Here is a 19414-nt window from a genome sequence, read left to right as displayed (position 1 = left end):
GGGACGCCAACCCAAAAATCTTCGTAGAGATAATGACAAACATTGATTGCAGAGCTAAAAACTTGCCAAATGCTGCAGACCAAACTCAAAAATGGACCGCGTCCAGCAGAAAGGAACCAAGCCACATCAGCTATTGCCAAATTTAATCGGGTAATTTAATTTTTTAGATGAGCACGTTTTTGCGGATTCCTTTGAAAATTTTGAGGAATTTGCTTCGTGCTAAGCAGGAAATTCACTGAAATTTGCTCAAAAATCCACGCAACCGTTTCCATGTAATAAATTATGTTGCCCAATTTAAGTTGGCAATAGCTGAGGTGGCTTGGTTCCTTTCTGCTTATTGCGGTCCAAATATCAATTAAAATGCTAGGTATGAGTTTGAAAGTGAATGTAAGTGTTGAAGCTGAGCACATGAGATCGTCTAAGATCCAAAACTGCTCCATCTGCGCCAGCTGGAAAAGTGCTGGTCTATCTCTTAGGCACTACAAGACTTTATTTTTGGTTTGATTTGAACAATGGCTGTTCTTTAGAGCTTTTGTAGCACAAAAATAACTTCTGAAACTGACTTTACATTGTTTTATGATTTTTTAGAGACAAATATATGGGTTTACCTGAGCGTATGTGATGAAAAATAAGGCTTCACTATTGTATGATTCCATTGCTGGTTGATACATCCGTGTCGATTTACTCAGCTCGAATTTTAAAGCCTATAAGAAAATTAACACAGAAACAACATTAGCTACCTTAATTTGAACTGTTTCACTCAAAAAAAAAAGAAAAAAAAGAGGAAAAAAAATTCAAAACTGTTGGAATTAAGCCCCAAGCCTAAAAATGGACTTTAGTCTCTCCCTAAACCTACCATTTTTCCAAGGAATTGATAATGTCCTCCAAAAACGGACTTTTCTGATGAAAACTGATACATGAGAGAGAAAAACCAAGGTATTTTTGGATTTAGCAGCCAAGCATTCAAAGATAATCATGTAATGCATGCCTAAAAATTTTTCCAATTGTCTGATAGTAAGGTTTTTTTCAGTCAAACCGGGAACTTTTTACCTTATAATTTACATGATAGTATTACTTTCGCTTGACCTTTTACATTTAAATTCTTAATTTGATAAACAGGCCCCTCTTCAAAGAATGAAAACTACATGGAGAGGAAAATACCTTAAAAGCTTGATCCAGCGCTGAAATAGCTAAAAGCGTTGAGTATTGATACGGTGTCTCTAGAATAGATCGGCCAGCATTCAAAATGACTTTGCTAGCAAAGGTAGTGGACAAGCATATCTGAGCTTTGGTAACATACGCATATGACTGATTCACAGCTGGATATTCTGGGTTAAGTAGGGTCCCATCTCGACTATGAAGAACTCCCCACGGTGTCACTGACGAAAGTATGGCAGCGCTTAATTCAACTCCAAAACCACCATAGAGGATAGGTCTACCAAAACAAGTGATAAAAAATGGTATCAATATAACTGTTACCAGGATTAAAGTATGCAACGTAAATATTGAAATATGGACACATTTTTGAGACTAAAAACATGTCACACCACATGGGTTCCAAAATTGCATTTCAGTAATTAATTTTTTTAGAGAATTTCTGAACTGCACTCCATTTGGTTTTTGATTTCACAAAAATATATTCGCAGCCTTCCTTTAAAAAATAAACATTTTAATCAAAAAGTTTGATGACATTTAAAAGCGCAAACAGTGCTTTTCCTCGGCAAGGAAGTATAAGACTCAAAAGATTGATTGCGCCAACTGCTGAGATGAAGTCAAGGTTTAATATTTTCTAACCATGTGATGTACTTACAACATATAATTGGCATCAAAGTTAGGCTCCACCAGTAGTGAATGCGGGACTATGACTTTATTGGCTGGAATAGAGTACCCTATTGCTGGTACAGATGCTGACATAATATCAATCCATCTAAAGAAAGGATAAAAAGGAGAAAATCCATTAGTGTAGAAAACAAGGCTTACATAGGAATGGCCAAACATTAGCTTTTTCAAAAATATGCGTCAAGGTCAAGGGCAGGTAATATGAAAGGACATGTAAAATGGACAACACTTAACTTGGTGCTTAACCTACGACCCCTAAAGCTTTCAAACACATTATTTTAATTTTACAAATTCTTACAAATGTCTTTTGAGTGTATTTTAAGTGACCATAGACTGATTTAGTGGCTACTTCATTCGATATAATATCCAACTCTTGGTTCAAATGTAAACTAACACGAAACCTTGTTTCTGATTTGCACCCTTTGCGCAACGGAGGTATTATGTTTCCAAGTGTTTCTCACAATCAAAAGTTCTCGTGTTTAATGAGTATTTAATTGATTTATGACCAGTCGATGACTAAATTTTAACAAATTAATTCAATTAACTCATGAAGAATTCGTACATGAAGTTATGTTAGTTTGTTTTGAACCAAGAATTCAATATTATATCGAATGATGTAGTCACTAGATCAGTCTATTGGCAGATAAGCCTTTCCGTGAGTTTCAGTGAGTAAGTTTATCAACTGTGCGCAGGTAAATAGACAAATCTTAGTGGAAAAAATACTTGCAACTATGTAATTTTTTTTTTTTTTTGGGGGGGGGGGGGGAGAAAAAAGTACTCATTAAAGGGCATGTGTGAGGAATTTGGTATTCTTGTCCATAAACCATTCCAAAATTAAGTTTTAGACTGCCCAAAAATGTCTTCGAGTCTAAAAATGAAAACAGCTCAAATATTACCCTCGGCGACCAATTTGTAATTGCTACAAAGCCTTCAGACAAATATAAGAGATGGAAATGCATTTTCTTTGAAAAAAAAGAAAAAAAATTAAATTGCCTAAAAACTTTCTGTCACAAGCTCCAAACTGGTTTTTTTGTTCTCTTACTCTATGATAAGGTAAAAATTATATTCCAATAAAATGGTAAAGATGCTTGATGTTTTATTTGACAGCACCCCTTTCTTATCATCTTTGCTCTTCAACAAACACTATCAAAAATCAAAGGAAATAATAGCCGGCCAAGTTGGCCTAGCAGTCAGCGGGTCTAACTCTAGACCAATAGGTCCCTGGTTTGAATCCCAGTGGTGGTGACAAATTTTCATGGAACTGATGAGTGGATCTGCAGAAACAGATTCTACTCAACCTTAATCCGTGAAAATTTGAGAGCCGGAGCATGGATGTGCCAAAATACCCTTGATGTCTACTGGCAATAAAATATGTTAAAACTCATGTCTATAGGTAGCTGTAGATTCCTTAGTTACTAAATAAACAGAAATAGAAGCCAATTAAACTGCAGGAAAAAAAAGGAAATAATAATTAACACTTCTGGAGAGAATGCTTTTGATGTTTGAGCAATTTACCGATATTCTTCTGCTGTGGAGATGAGACGAGCTTGTTCTTCTTCTTGGAGAAACAGCATACCTTTGAGTACATTTGTAAAGAAATTGTTCTTCACAATAAATAGTTTGTTGTAGTACTCGTTTAAATACTCACTACCCGTCATAGAAGGTGAGTAACCAACTTGTAAGGACAATGATGACAGCTGTACGAAAAAAGAAAAAAATGACACATTTAAGATATAAATAATAAAAGTCGGTATAAGAAATCATCCAGGAAAAACATGTTTAATTTCATTTGTAAAATAAAATTTAAAAAAAAAAAGAGTTTGTAATTTACACATCTTGATTGCAACTGAAATTAGTTCATCGAAGTATTGAGTTTTGTAAAACAAAAAGTGAAATTAGATAAAGAAATTCAAACATTGTTCTCAAATACAGGAGAATCTTTCTTTTCTTTACAGGGAAGTACATACCTTTTCCAAAACATGGCTTTGCAGTTCTTTTCCCGGCCACTTTCTTCCTTCAACACTATTTTTAATTGTGTTTTTGATATTGTGAAATGTGTCAGTTACCTGCAAGAAACAAATTATTAATCATAAGCATTGAATAAAAACAAGACCCAGAAGTATCAAACTTAGAAAAAATTCCTAAGAAATTCGAACTGGAAAACAAAATGTATCTCAACAATACAAACCTGATGACATTCTGGTGATCTGCGAGGGATATTCGTAAAGTAAGTAACATATCATATCTTCTAAACTAATGAAGATAATTTAGATCTGTAAGAAGCGTTTGAATTTTCGTACTTGCAGCATTTTAAAAAGTTTCAGTTTTCCAAAATTCGGTCTTCTGAGAGCCGTACGACATCAGTTTTCTCTCACCCGTCTCTCGCCACCGCGTGTCCAAAATTTACTCGCATCTTTTGGGACGGTGAAACTCCCAAACCATGTATCTCAGTTTGTAATATTGCAAACATCCTGTCTTACTTTATTCTTTTGATGGAAAACTACTCAACAACAATTCTTGAAAACGGCCGTGATATTTCTCCTCTGTGGAAAAAAATTTTTGATAAAACCTCAAGGAATAATGTTGCTTTTTTCTCTTTTGAAATAATAAAATACTAGCGTAGATTTTAAAACGCCGCAAACGAGATACATGGTTTAGGAGTTTCACTGCCAATGTATAGTTCATCATTATTTTCAGACTTTATAGATTTCTGCATGCATACAAGATACAGTTTTCTATCTCTTTCATTTGAATGCACGGAAATATCCCTCACAAACCTGGCGTCAAGACTGACGGTACGAGTCTCATTTGTTAAATTTCTTCAAAGGTCTTTTGATGAGATTTGCTAAATATTTCTTCTATTTTGACTGAAACAATTGGAGACTAAGGGGAAAATATTCCAGGAACAGAAGCTACGAACTGAAAAATTGATTAATCTGAAAAACGAATCGCTGAAACATAGGAATTCAACCTCTCCATGTGGTCCTTGCTTAAACAAAACAGTTTTGAAAAATTGGCAGCTATAGGAAGATTACTTACAACTTTAGTTTTCAGGTCTTTGTCTTCGGTGCTATTTTCCAGTAGGACAGATAGGCCAAAGCTCATAAATTTTTCAGTTGTTTCAATACAAAATTCCCATCTTTCCGGAATTTTCTCCTCTCCTGAGAGACAGAAACAAAAAAAACACACCTTTTAATTTTTAAAATGATCCTCTTCGCGGCTATAATTTATAATAATACACTAAATAGGTATACCCAGAATGTAGCGTGCCAAATTTGAGGCTCTCCTTTGAATTCAGAAAACGCACAAAACTGGTTCAAGTTTATTAAGTAACCTCAACTCGCTGGATAGCTGATTTTGTATTTTAATATATATTGCACCTCAAAACCTTCATGATTTTTAATTCATTTAATGAGAATATTTCTGAATACATGGAAAACGTTTATTGTTCTTTCAAAATGTTACGGGAAAAAAAGAAAATTTCATGAAGAGTAATTGTTTTTTTCTCTCTGTCTCTTTGCTTCTCTTTCCACATTTAGTAGGTAACTTACCTGTGACAGTTTTCTTGTAAATGGATACCAACTCTTGAAAAGACTCAGATAGGTAGCCAACATATTCTGATGTCAGTTTCCATAGGAGGTAATTGTTAAGTGACCTGTAAGAATAACAATGAGTTAAACGAATGAAGTACAGTGAGCAGTATAAGACATATACGTAATGGATTCCTTGATCAAATTTTAAACAAACCATACCACTAGAAGAACTGATTACGAGTGATTTTTTGGTTTTTAAACAACAAAAGAAAACACACAACAAGTAGACAGTCGGCCTCACGTAGTCGGCCTCATGTGGTGTAGTGGTTATAGCACTAGCCCTATGACTAGGAGGTCCTGGGTTCGATTACTGGCCAGGTGACCTAAGTTTGATGGTCTCAGGCAATGGTCACCTGGGGCTGGGGTAATAAGCGTGGGATTAGCCGATAGGCAACTTGAAATTGGTTTAAAAATAAAAAAAAAAAAAAAAAGACAAAGAAATGAAAAAATAAAGCAAAAAATCTCCTGTTAACAAAAAATATTAAAAATTAACCAAATACCTAAATTGAGAGAAAAAAACGTACCCTCGATCAGTTGTTGAGATGATTTTTGAGATCTCTTGTAGGTATTCGACATGAGGCACAATAAGTTGAGTATTGTCGTCAATTTGTGCATTGGGGTATTTTGCAATCAAAATTTCTTGAAGAGGAACCTGGCCCGAAAAAAAGAGAGAGGAAATTAAAAAGATGTTCCTAAAACCATTGTTTTCCCTTCAGAGTTTCAATAATGTAAATTTCAAAAGCAAACAAGCCAAATGACCAAAAAACCATGGCCATTCGATGTTTGAAATTTCATTATACTTTTGACATGGCTTTCCCAAAAGTGTATGAGAACAAACTTATTTAGGATTTGAACGGAACTCATTTTGGGTTTACTGACATATTTGGGAGTACCAAACCTAACATCTGTCAGACTTTGTTCAGTTGGACCCTCCTTCCCATTTCTCTTGGCGATATATTTTTACATGAAAAAATTTGAGTATGAGGAAAAATTTAGATGAAAAATTTCAAAGAAAGGAAAGTTATCCAGTCAACATTTATTACCATAGCAGCGATTTCTTTCAGCTTCCCAACTGTAATTCTTTTGTTGTAGACAGTTATGTTTAAAGGATGAATACTGTCCGGCATAATTTCTGCGATCCTTTTTTCAAATCCAAACATGTCCTCGGAAAAAGTTCTAGCATCAGTGCTGATTGCATTAAGTTTCAAAGTGACGTCTTTCATAAACTGCTTGTATGCTGATGCAACCTGCAAAACAAAGTAAACATTAATAAAACCTACGTTAAAATCAAAGATAGTGCCTGGCCTACTGATATTGTTGGTTAAAAAAAATTGGGGACTTAGTAAGTAAATATCTGGACATTTGGCAGGCATCTATTTTTTATTTTATTAGAAAAACTAGGGTACTTGGCAGCGAGTAATTCCTGAAAAATGCCATCACGCCTACTCAGCTGAGTAATTACTCCCGGTTATTTAGGTCTAAAGAATTAGACCCAAATTTTCGAGTTCAAGGATATGCAAATTCTTTTACAACTTCATACATAGACTGATTATTTCAAAGACTTGAAACTTTGAAGAAAAATTTTTGAAGAGAGGACATATCGAAAAATCAAAAGTATGGCGGGGGAAAGAAAAAAAAACTTACAGGAGAATTATGGTGTTCATAGTAAACTTTCGATGGGAGACCAAGGCCTGCAGGAAGCACCTAAAATGAAAGAAAATAATGAGAAAAGAGAATTTATTGTTGGTTCAAATTTCGTCTACGGAAAAGTACGCACAAGTACAACTTTTTTGGGCAAACAATTTACCAAAATCGGGATAAACAATGCCTGGATAAAGATTACGTTATGATACTTGATGGGGTATATACAGGCTTGGCCAGAAACAATTCTCTAAATTTTTCAGGTTTTCTCCAGATCAAAATTCCCCGACTTATCACACAGACAAATTAGGGAGGAATGGATTAGGTGCTTGATACCCAGAATGAATTTTGCTGAAACCAATCAGCATTTCAATCATTAAACATGGGGCCACAAGCTACAATTCTATTGAAATTGATAGTCTGTGGTAAAGTAATTAAGGAAGGATACCGTAGTATGACTAAGTATCCATGCAAAAATGTCAGAGCTTATAAAATTTCAATCTGAACCTGAATTGCAAATATTGTGCTTCTGTTTTGTAACATATTTGAGATCATCCAAAGGAAAAACAACCTGAGCACTGAAAAACTCAAAACAGGGTGTCTACTAAAACAGGTTAGCCAAAAATCAGTATTTTTACAGTACTTTTTTAGTACATTCCCAAGAAATTTAGTACCTCCTCAACAGAAAAATTCAGTACTTTTTCAGTACCCCCAATGGACCACTAGACAAGGTACGAATTTAACCAGTCTGATACATGTTTCTTAACGAGAATTTTACGTAGAACACGATTCTTACAACGAAAATTACTGAAACCAACTCCTAACGAAGATATTAACGTTTTTATTTCACATTGGTTACGAGGAATTTGAACCGCCCGCTGACAAGAAACTCAAAGCTCTACGTGAGTCAAATCGCCCACTACAACGGTTTCAGCAAGCTTCTCAAACGAGCAATGTTCATTTCCCACCATGTGTTGTTCAAACTATAAGTAATTTGCTATAACTGAGCCAAAGCGTTGAGATCGAGGTTGCCAGATTTATATATCGCAGAGACTGTCATGATAACGTTTAGCGCTCGGTGTGAATCACGTAGAGCATTGAGTTTTCATGAGCGGATGGTTTGAATTCACGCATTAAGAATCATTAAATATCTTCGGAAGGAGTTGATTTCGGTAATTTTCGTTGAGTGCACCGTGTTCTACGCGAAATTTTGGTTAAGAAACATGTATCAGAATGCTGAAATTCGTAAGTACCTTGTCTAGTGGTCCATTGACGAAATTCGAACAATTTCAAAAAAAGTTTCTCGCTCAAATTACAGTCGAACCTCGATAACTCGAACCTCGATCACTCGAACCTCGATAACTCGAAAACCTCAATAACTTGAAGAAAATGTCCGTTCCCTTCCGCAGAAGGCCAAAATCCTCGATAACTCAAAGAATTTGTTCCGTTAACTCGAAGACATTTGAGGCTCATTTGTACCTCAGTAACTCGAAGGAATCGGCGGTTTACCTCTAAAACTCGAAGGCAACTACCATGTGTCAAATATGTACCTCAGTAACTCGAAGGAATTGGAGAAAAACCTTTATAACTCGAAGGATGCTTCGGCCCAGATAATCTCAAGGCGGCCGCAGGCAATCAGCGGTGGCAGGTTAATCAGTTTATCATCAGTTAATGTTGTGACGCGTTAAAAAAAAATGCGCAAGTGTTCCGCGTTGAGTGTCACCCGATTTTGTGGAGCAACTGCCTAATGTTAGTGATGATGTTTTTTCTGCTTTGGTAACACTTGAAAATGAAGTAGATAGACACCGTTTGCAACACTTGCAGCAGAGCAGAATAACTCAGTTTTTTAAAATTTAATTCTTGATCTTTGTGTACATATTTTTTCCAATAATAAACCATTGTCCTACCCCGATCGGACGTGGGGTTAAATATTAGTTCCTACTTTCATTCCCCAATATTCCCTTATTATGATAACGTAAAACAAATAACGGTTTTTTTTCTAAATTGACCTAGCACCAACCTCGAACCTCCAACCTCGATAACTCAAATTTTTCATCTCCAAACCTCGTTAACTCGAAACCTCGATAATCTCAAAACCTCAATAACTCGAATTTTTCATCGCTTCCCTTCAGCTTCGAGTTATCGAGGTTCGACTGTATGACAGAAACAACAAAAATATGAAAAAAAGTCCGGACCTTCTGACGGGATTTCCACACTTTTTCTGTACTTCCGGACTGCCCTTAAAAAATCAGTACTATTTCAGGACTTTTCGGGAATTCCGGACTTGTAGATACCCTTCAAATCGGTATTTGCTTAGAAATTTGCAGTCCTAAAAAAGTGCTTCAGAGAAAACACCAATGAAAGTTTAAGTCTGTCATATTCAAGACTCAAAAACGTTGAATAACAAAGCAAATTTACCCACTCTAGGATTGACCAAAAAAGTTACTGTATCACTTGCAACTTATTCTAAGGGATATTGCAGAGGATTTTCCATTGAAGACTCAAAAACTCAACGTCTGACCTAACTTGACAAAGTTAGCCTCCTTGGATTAAAACTCTTTCTGGAGGATGTTTTTTCTTCAAAAATAGGCAAGTACCATTTAGTAGTAAGTTTTCAAGTAAATTTCCAACCTGTATGACATGTTTTGAAGGGAATTCAGGATCAGGCGTCAAAGAAATTTCAAAGAAAGGAGATATGCGGTAAACAGAATGCAAAATTCTCATGGTTTTCACCAAGTCCCAGGTTTTGATTTCCACGTCTCTCATTACTTTCCAACCGCCTGAAACATCGAGCAAAAGGATACATTAACACAAATATGAAGGACTTCAATTGCAACTTTAATAAACAAATCAGCTTCTCCATAGATTTGATTGCTCAAATGCTCAGGTAGGGAAAAAATATTTTAAGCATAGAAAATAAAAATGCTTGAAGATAAAGAATGGCTGGATCAATGAAGGAATGCGACTGAAAAAGACACACTTTTTTAAGTTCAAAATGATATGATCCATGAAAATGTACAATCTCTTACAATGAAATACACACAAATCTATGGCACTATGAGCACATTAATAAAGTTCTACATGGTGCTTCCCTTTCTGGACTCGGGGACTGTAAAAGTTACTCAATTTCGAAATTTCCATTCTTGCCTTGTTTTTTATACTGAAACGAGAATGCTGTACTGCTTGCAATTTTTGCAACGAATTCTTTAAACTAGGAGAAAAAATCAAGGAATCTCATAAGATGTTAATACATTGATTAATTTTTAGTTGAAAAATAAAATTAATGCGGAGGCCTGCAACAACACAAACTAAAAAATGTGGGTTTCTTGGTAATAGATCAGGTTACATGTAGAGTGACAACAAGTAAAGTGGTTTAAAATATTGTAAAACTTTGTACTTTGAATTTTCCCATTAATCCTTTCTCCCTCACCCCCCTCCCCTAAATCACACCCATCTATTTATACAAAGAAAAAAAGTCTTTCATTCCATTTATCCAAACTTAAATTTTTTTAAGGGAGAAAAATAAGTTGCTTCGGTGTGTTTATCCAATGGTTAACCAAGATTTTCCCTTTTATCTTTTAAATTTTACGGAGAAGTTTTAGGAAAATCCTGAAATTGAAACTTCAAATAATCGGCACGTGGTGTCACAGAAGAAGAGACAATGATATCCAAAATCCATGAACATACCTAACTCTGAGAGAATTTTGGTGAGTGGCATTTCTGCATCGGTTTCCACGTTTTCCAAATTCATGCAGGATTCATACAAGTGCTTGATCTTCCACGGGGCTGTGCGAGTGACCAGATTCGACAGCGTCACGATTCGTTCCCTGATCTTTTCTCGAGCTGCAAAAAAACGTAAGAGGACGAACTTAATCTCTAATGCTTATGAAATGATGAACGATTCAGTGAAAGTCAACATGGAAGAAGTTAGTCCTTTCTTGAGCCAAGTTCCGTGTAGAGAATATACAATGGTGTAATCCCGACTGAGAAAACGACTAACACAACAAAAAATGGGAGAGGAAAAGAGATATCCATAGTTACCAAAAGGGTAAATTGAGCGCAAGAGTGTAAAAAGTTCAATTACTTACTGCCCTGACAAAAATCCCTTCATACAATTTTCAAGAAAATTCCTTGAATAATTTTCAAGAAAATTCCTTGAGACAATTTTAAAGAAATTTCCTTGAAAAAAGAAGAGGAGACCCTGAAGAATGCCGACGAATTTAAGATTTTCTTATTAGATGCCTTCATTTTCTGCAACCTACGTGAAAAAATCGAGGTAGATTTTTCTCTCATACTTCCATACACGGGAAGTTATTTTTGAAAATACCTGCAGAGAGTTAAATAGGGTCTTTTTGTTGCTGTCTCCGAGTATTATTACCATTCCAACGTCAAAAATAAGGGAAGTAGACAGTTTTCCCCTTGAAAATCGTATTCGAGGGGCTTGGAGGACAAGGCGCATACATGCAGTTTTGGATAAAATTGAGATATTATTGATGATATCAAGTAAAACTAGTCGTAATGCATACATATTCTGTTAAAAATTCGCTCCAGAATTCCAATTTTTAAGCATCAGAAAGTCAGTTTGAACTTTCTTTCATCCATGAGGATCCATGTAATTTCGAAACTTCAAACACGTATTTCTCGAAATAGCAAAAGCTGTATTTATGCGCTTTGTCCTCCAAGCCCCTCATTTGAAATTGCAAGAATCTCAGCGTACTTTTGAATTCAATTGTTTTAACGTTGAGTTCCCAGAAAAGAGACTTAATTTTTTGATCAAAAAATGCAGCGCTTAAGAATGCTCAATCGACAAGAACTAATCTCAGATAAGACTAAGCCAATGGATAGGTCATCATGTCATGCATCAAATAGTAATATCATCACTGAGTTATCATCATTGTTTTAACGTTGTGTTCCCAGAAAAGAGTCTTAATTTTTTGATCAAAAAATGCAGCGCTTAAAAATGCTCAATCGACAAGAACTAATCTCAGATAAGACTAAGCCAATGGATAGGTCATCATGCCATGCATCAAATAGTAATATCATCACTGAGTTATCATCATTGTTTTAACGTTGTGTTCCCAGAAAAGAGTCTTAATATTTTGATCAAAAAATGCAGCGCTTAAAAATTCTCAATCGACAAGAACTAATCTCAGATAAGACTAAGCCAATGGATAGGTCATCATGCCATGCATCAAATAGTAATATCATCACTGAGTTATCATCATTGTTTTAACGTTGTGTTCCCAGAAAAGAGACTTAATTTTTTGATAAAAAAAGCAGCGCTTAAAAATGCATAATCGACAAGAACTAATCTCAGATAAGACTAAGCCAATAGATAGGTCATCATGCAATGCATCAAATAGTGATATCATCACTGAGTAGTTCCCGCGATCTGATACTCATATTGATACCCGCGACTCTTACTGATATAAACCGACGGATAGATGCCTTTACGAAAGATAACACGGCATTTGAAAAATTCGCGGCGGCGCGGCGGAACGTAAAACAATGGGAGAATATTCGAAGAGGGTTCGAACCCAACATGCGACTATTTAAACTTCGCGGTGGACTGGGTTGCATACGCTCGATTTTGCGGGCGAAATTTGAGATCTGCCCACAACTTCCGCAAGAAGGGGACAATTAGTGTTTCTCTGGAGTATGATACTGATATCTATTTCGGACAACTATTTGAACACTCTTGTCACACAGATTAGTACAGCGATATTAACAATCTGAGATGCTTTCCGAACGAGGAACTCTGGATTCGAATAATGCACTGAACGTAAAATAATGGAAGAATATACGAAATTGGGTCTGGGTAGAGTATACCCTCGTGCGTCAATTATACCGTAGTATACGTTTTGAAACGGAAAAGAAAATAGTGCGCAGATGTCTTTCAGAGATTTTGAAGTTATCAGCAGGGGTACAGAATCTTTCAAGCTTTCGCGTTTTCACACGTCTGCCCACCGGATTTTTATAACTTTTCTCATCAGCTTTTCAAAAAAAAAAGATTTCCCCAGAAATTCTGGATGGTGGGAAAAGACCTTCGTCGAGAATGATTATCTCTCTTGAGTCTAAATTGAAGACATCGTGCTCATTTACTCTGTATTTTCTAAAATTTTCATCATGGATTCTTCAAAATGCGTCCAAATAGAGTTAAAATTTTAGAAAATTTCCGAATCTACTCCATGCAACAATTGGAAATCATTCTTTGCTGAAAGTAAAAAAAAAAAAAATAAACGTAATTTTCCGGCAGAAATTAATGGAAAATCTGCGTCATGGAAGCCTCAAAATGCGTACAATTAGAATTAAAATTTCGAAAAATTTCCGAAGGAGGCCCCCCGCACCCCACTCTAGACTGAGGGGTGTTCCATATTCCTCAGATCCCCCGCGGTTAGGGGGCCAGGCCCCCCTGGCAAAATGACCAAGGTACGCGTATGCTGAAAGTGCGCATTTTATCAAATTAAAGTTGGCAACGTCTGAAGGTTCATATGGCTTTCTTCCTTGGCACGGCAATGCTGGAAACGTTGAAAAAAAAAAAAATAAATAAACGGTTCGGAGAATCGTGCTTGACGACTCATCGCATCAGCCGACAGAGAAAAGGAGAGTTGGTATGAAAAAATTTAATTGGATGCCGGGAGGGAGGACTTACTCTGATACTGAAGAATCTGCTTGGAATTCCAAATACTTTTGAAGGGAGGAAGAGGTTTCGAATTGAGCCAGGATCCGCATGCGAAATTTTTCACATCGTCACACGGGGAGACGTTGAAATTCATCTGCGGTAAGATCTGAAACAAAGGACCAAACGCTCATTAGGCACCGTTTTGCGGTCCATTTACACATTTTTAGCGCTTCGTCATGGAAAACAATGATAAAAATAACATGACCTCACTGTACTGCCGTGCTAAGGAAGAACACTGTACGAACATTCGAGAGCTGCCTTTACTTGCATAAAATGTTTATTTTTGAGAAAAGTTATGAATGTTTTTCCATTAAATTTTCAGAATCTTTAGGTGAAATTGTGAACAAAATTATTTGAAAAATTAGGAAAATATCCATAAGTTTACCAGAAGATTCACGTTTTATGAAAGGAGATTTGGCAACGCCTAAAGGTTCGTACGGCGCTTTTCCTTAGCACGGCAGTGTTCTATTCATAACCTCGCCTAAAATTAAAATATTCCTTATCAAAACATAAAAAAATAATAAAAATGAAATAAAAATATGGAAAGTTGTTAATGCGCATATTGCATCTGTTAATGATTAATAATAGAATCGTAAGCCAAAGATGCATAATTTTATTTTTTATTTCTGAAAAAAACTAATGCATTTCGGGACCTTATCCCATCTTCGGAGCATTAAACATCACATTTGGTGGATAGACACGATTAAAAAAAAAAAAATCGTGTCTACCAAATGTAATGTAATGCTCTGAAGGTGGGACGAGGTCCCGAAATGCATTCGTTCTTACATAGAAATAAAAAATAAAAATATGCATCTTTGTCTCACCTTTGAATTATTAATTAAATAAAAATAGCTGCAAGGGTGAGCCATGATCGGACCATTTTCCCTCGGATATCGCAGAATTCAGGGGATTATTTCTACAGCGATAGGTTGCGATACTTAAGGAAACCTTTGGATTTACATCGACCGACTCTACTCCTGAAAGTGATTGAGGGGTCTGTCTTCCAATCACTCCGTCAGCTTATCGAAGCCGATGGCCTCAATCGCCTGGAAGGAGTGACATTTCCCACCTAATCCGATTACTCTTCCTGCCCTCCCGCTCCGGGTCCCGATAATAAATAAATTTAAACTTCTGATTAGTACACTTGGTGCCATTGACCGTATTCGATAGTGGTTCAATGTATCGTTTCATTCAAAACAATAGAACATAACCTCAAACGAAAATGTTAAGATTTAAGTTGGAAAAGCTGAAAATGAGAGAATGGAGATGTTGCATGTGTGAGGAATTTGCGATTTGACTATTGATTCTAACGTAAAAGTTCGCGAGAAACACGATGGTGCCACTGGTTTTTTCTGAAATCAACTCCCAAGCTCAAAAAAAGCTCCCAAGTCGAGGCCAAAATGGAGGGGATATCCCACGCTATCCTGAGAGTCCACCACTACATCAAGACAAACTCTGCATGCAAAGATAGGGAGCAAATACATTGAAAGGGCTGCCACTTTATTTGGGGACTCTAAAACTGAAAACAAGGCAACCCTGCTAATGTATTTGCTCCCTATCTTTGCATGGAGAGTTTGTCTTGATGTAGAGGTGGACTCTCAGGATAGCGTGGGATATTCCTTGGATATTCCCTCCATTTTGGCCTCAACTTGAGAGCTGTTTTTGAGCTTGGGAGTTGATTTCAGAGAAAACCAGTGGCACCATCGTGTTTTTCGCGAACTTTTACATGAGAATTAACAGTCAAATCGCAAATCCCTCACACATGCAACATCTCCATTCCTAACAATTTCACTTTTCATGGGCAAATGGTGCTCAAAATGATAAAAAATCTATCGCAGAAGACCCGTCCCCTCAAATTTCTAAGTTGACTTTTGAGGCTATGAGTACACTTTGAACGCATCGATATCGATTTTATAATCGATTTTTCCTTGAAATTTTCGCCATTTTCCCTCACATTGCCAGGTTTCCCCTTCTTAAAATGTCTTGACATTTCTCGGTTTTCCCGATATTCCCTGACTATGGCAACCCTGCCCAATGTTCATACTCTCACTGTACGGTTTCTCTACCACAGCATGGCATAGTGAGTGCAAGCGCCTCGGCACTAGCGTCCCGTGGGAGTAGGAGTCTACAGTAGGTGTGTGCAAATATCATGGAGAGAACGGTACTCGAAAGTATGAAGAAACAGATGTCCAGCTCATGCCTCCACTCCAACTAGGAGGGAGGAAGGGTGGGGGAGGGGGGTGTCTCAAAGTTTAGAGCTTGTAACAAGAGGAACGCGGAGCGCCTGGGAAGTTGTATACAAACAGAACGGTAAAAAGCAGCTGGCAGAAGTTGGCAAAGACTCGAGTCTTCAGTCTCCGAACTGGGTGGATTACGGTGGTGCCATGACGTCGTCCTTTGAACGCTTACGTAAACGCGCCCTCCGGCAGGTGAAACCAAGGCGCCTTTTAACTATTCTGGCACGCAAAGGAAGCGAATGGTGCACGGGGATAAAAGGCCCTATTTGCAAAGGCTGTGGGTGGATGAAGTACCTAGGAAAGATGTGAAATTAAGCACCACGGTACAATGTTTTCACAACAACATTTTACATCAGTGGCGTGGCGTGCTTTGCGATCTATCGATATTTCCGCATTTGAACAGTGGTAAATAATCGATTATTAAGGTGTCCGCTGCGAACACCCTGTTTATCGATACTTTTCCGTAGGTTTAAATAGCAGATTAATCGATATATCGCAAAGCACGCCACGCCACTGTTTTACATGGATCATTGTGAACACGTTGTTGTCTTCTGAATCACTTCACGGGTGACTCATCAGCGATTCATAAAAGGTAGATGGGTGGATGCTAGTCTTCAGTGACCTGCATTTTGCAAAAAGGAACAACAACATTTCAAGTTCTTTAGAGCTGTTAGTCTCTTAGATAAAGTACAACTCATATTTGAATGTCCTTTCATTTCTTTTATTTTGCTCCTTTGCTTTAAAAATCTGATTTGTCTAAGATTTGGAGCGCGGGTTGAAGTTCCGAAACACTATTTCGTAAGGGAAGGACACTTATTTTTAGTCGGGGGCCGCCCCATCGAAAGGGGACGAGCCACGTTTCGGCAATCGTTACTCCTGTCGTGCCGTAGTCAAGAACCACGTGAGTCACGTGACAACTCCAACGGAAATCCAACGCATATACGCGGTTCTTCCCTAGCGCGGTAGACTTCCTGGCGGCTGCCACTTCGGGTTTACCGACCGGAGACAACGATGTGCGATGACACATCCCTAATACTGCCGTGCTAAGGAACAACGCCGTACGAACATTCGAGAGTTGCCATAAATCCCTTGCTAAAGAAGATGTTATTGACAACATTCATGCATATTTTTCCTTAAAATTGACAGATATTTTAGATTAAATTGCGTACAAAATTGTCTGACAATTTTGGAAAATAATATTCGCAATTTTCCCAAAAATTAGGTTTTTATCGGAGAGACTTCGCAACGTCTAAAAGCTCATACGGCGTTCTTCCTTAGCACGGCAGAATACGCGACGCTTCAAATACAATCGTCCCATAGAGTAAATTAGAGTAGCTTTGTACTGGAGCGCCGCACAGAGGAGCGACCTCTCAGTAAGCGAATTTCATTTAATGTTCCGAACCTGTCCCGGTTTGTATCATCGATCACCAGCACCAGTGAACACCGTTGTTACCGTCGACCAATCAGATCCGTTGGTTTTCGATAGGTCGAACCTTTTTCGGAACCATCTCGCGAGTCGGTACCAAATTCACGCACCAACGTTGTGATTCGTTAGTCACCGAATCGGAAGTTCCGAACTCAAATAGAATGGCAGCTCGGAGGTTCGGCAAGGTTCGGGCACAAAAGTAGTACCGAACCTCTAAATAAAATTCGCTTAGTAGAGGATAAAGATTAGATTTTTTTATTAAAACTAAAATTTTAGATATTTATTTTGTCATATTGTAATTTTACGGGGTGCTTGTAACAGGAAATTTTACGAGAAAACCACTCAAGTATAAACTTCTACGAATTGCATTAACGAGCTTTTACAGTTTCCAAATCATGCCCGGTCTCTCCTGCCAATTCTAAGGAAGAACTCATTATAAACATTCGAGGGTTGCTTCCTTCCGTAAAATGTTTATTTTTGAGGAAAATTATGAACATTTTTCCTCGAAATTTTCAGGAATTTCAGGTGAAATTGCGAACAACAGTGTCTGAAAAATTGGAAGAAACACATTCATAAGTCTACCGGGAAATTCGTCTTTAACAATCGAAAGTAGGCAACACCTGAAGGTTCATTTTAGCGGCGTTTTTCCTAAGCACGGGACAATTCACTCCAGTACTGTGTGCCACCGAGGTCAATCCTCGAACAATGGGTCTCTAGTTTTCTGTACGTCGAGCGTTGGGAACCATTCCACAGTTTTTGACATGTTGTCTTGCGGAAAAGTCGCAGGTTTGCAAATATTTTTCGGGTTCATTCTCAGTATTCGTAAATTTTCCTGAGAAATCTTTGATTTGTGGAAGGAAGTTCGGCAACGCCTGAAAGCTCATATAGCGTTCTTACTCAGCACGGCAGTGCCCAGGAGTGGTGAGCTTTTCTAGAGCTTATTACAGGTTGATCATCATGTATCCTGCGCCTTAAGAAAGAGGAATTTGCGATTTGACCATTGATTCTTATGTAAAAGTTCGCGAGAAACACGATGGTGCCACGGGTTTTCTCTGAAATCATCTCCCAAGCTCAAAAAAAGCTCTCAGAGTAAGGCCAAAATGGAGGGGATATCCCACCCTACCCTGAGAGTCCACCTCTACATCAAGACTAACTCTTCATGCAAAGATAGGGAGCAAATACATTAGCAGGGTTGCCGTGTTTTCAGTTTTGGAGTCCCCAAATAAAGTGGCAGCCCTGCCAATGTATTTGCTCCCTATCTTTGCATGGAGAGATTGTTTTGATGTAGAGGTGGACTCTCAGGGTAGAATGGGATATCCCCTCCATTTTGGCCTCACTTTGAGAGCTTTTTTTGAGCTTGGGAGACGATTTCAGAGAAAACCAGTGGCACCATTGTGTTTCTCGCGAACTTTTACATAAGAGTCAACAGTCAAATTGCAAATTCCTCACAAATGCAACATCTCCATTGGAGAGATGAATCGAAATTCCGTGACTCTCGCAAGAATTCTTTCTTGTCACACGGCAATTCGAACTCGCGACTGACAAATGTTACAGGGTGTATTTGTTTGGATCTGCGGATAAATCGCATTGTAACAAATAACATTTTCTACCAGGGGCCGACAACAGTATTGGCGCCGACTTCACACTCCTTTCTGAACCATCGAAGGGCCCTCTCTTCATTTCCGCATTCGGTTCAGATAAAGAAGAACTAGCGCTTTATGGGAGGGCTTTGCTTTTGTTTACATTCCTCTAATCTGCACCTATCCCCCCCCCCTCCTTTTCAATGTCGCCTATCTTACCTTCAGCTTTCGTGCTCTGTCCTGCTCTTAATCAACTGCGCAGGGAGTTAAAGCTCGTCGACTTACGGAATAAAGAAAAAAATCATACTCGAAATCGCTCCTGGACATCTCTGATTTTAATCTCAATCTGCGAAATGTGTTTGTGCAGTTATGAATTAATTCGATTGGTTTAAAAACAACTCAACTTCAAGAGTTCC

The 19414-nt window shown here is 37.7% G+C and overlaps 1 protein-coding gene across 1 annotated transcript in view; it reads right to left on the bottom strand.

Annotated features, from left to right (window-relative positions):
• Positions 1-19414, bottom strand: part of LOC109043634 (endothelin-converting enzyme 2) — a 49913-nt gene that overhangs the window by 5838 nt on the left and 24661 nt on the right. The window contains exons 2-14 of the mRNA XM_019060914.2: positions 13726-13861; positions 10761-10916; positions 9705-9853; positions 7077-7136; positions 6476-6679; positions 5957-6084; positions 5391-5494; positions 4879-5000; positions 3807-3905; positions 3355-3536; positions 1811-1927; positions 1162-1435; positions 609-704 (exon numbers count right to left, since the gene is read on the bottom strand). Coding sequence (XP_018916459.2) covers positions 609-704; positions 1162-1435; positions 1811-1927; positions 3355-3536; positions 3807-3905; positions 4879-5000; positions 5391-5494; positions 5957-6084; positions 6476-6679; positions 7077-7136; positions 9705-9853; positions 10761-10916; positions 13726-13861 — 1827 coding nt within the window. The remainder of the gene's footprint in view (positions 1-608; positions 705-1161; positions 1436-1810; positions 1928-3354; positions 3537-3806; positions 3906-4878; positions 5001-5390; positions 5495-5956; positions 6085-6475; positions 6680-7076; positions 7137-9704; positions 9854-10760; positions 10917-13725; positions 13862-19414) is intronic.

The sequence above is a fragment of the Bemisia tabaci genome, chromosome 2, assembly GCF_918797505.1.
Source record: "Bemisia tabaci chromosome 2, PGI_BMITA_v3".
Taxonomy (NCBI): Eukaryota; Metazoa; Arthropoda; class Insecta; order Hemiptera; family Aleyrodidae; genus Bemisia; species Bemisia tabaci.
This window is presented reverse-complemented; position numbering and strand designations above follow the sequence as displayed.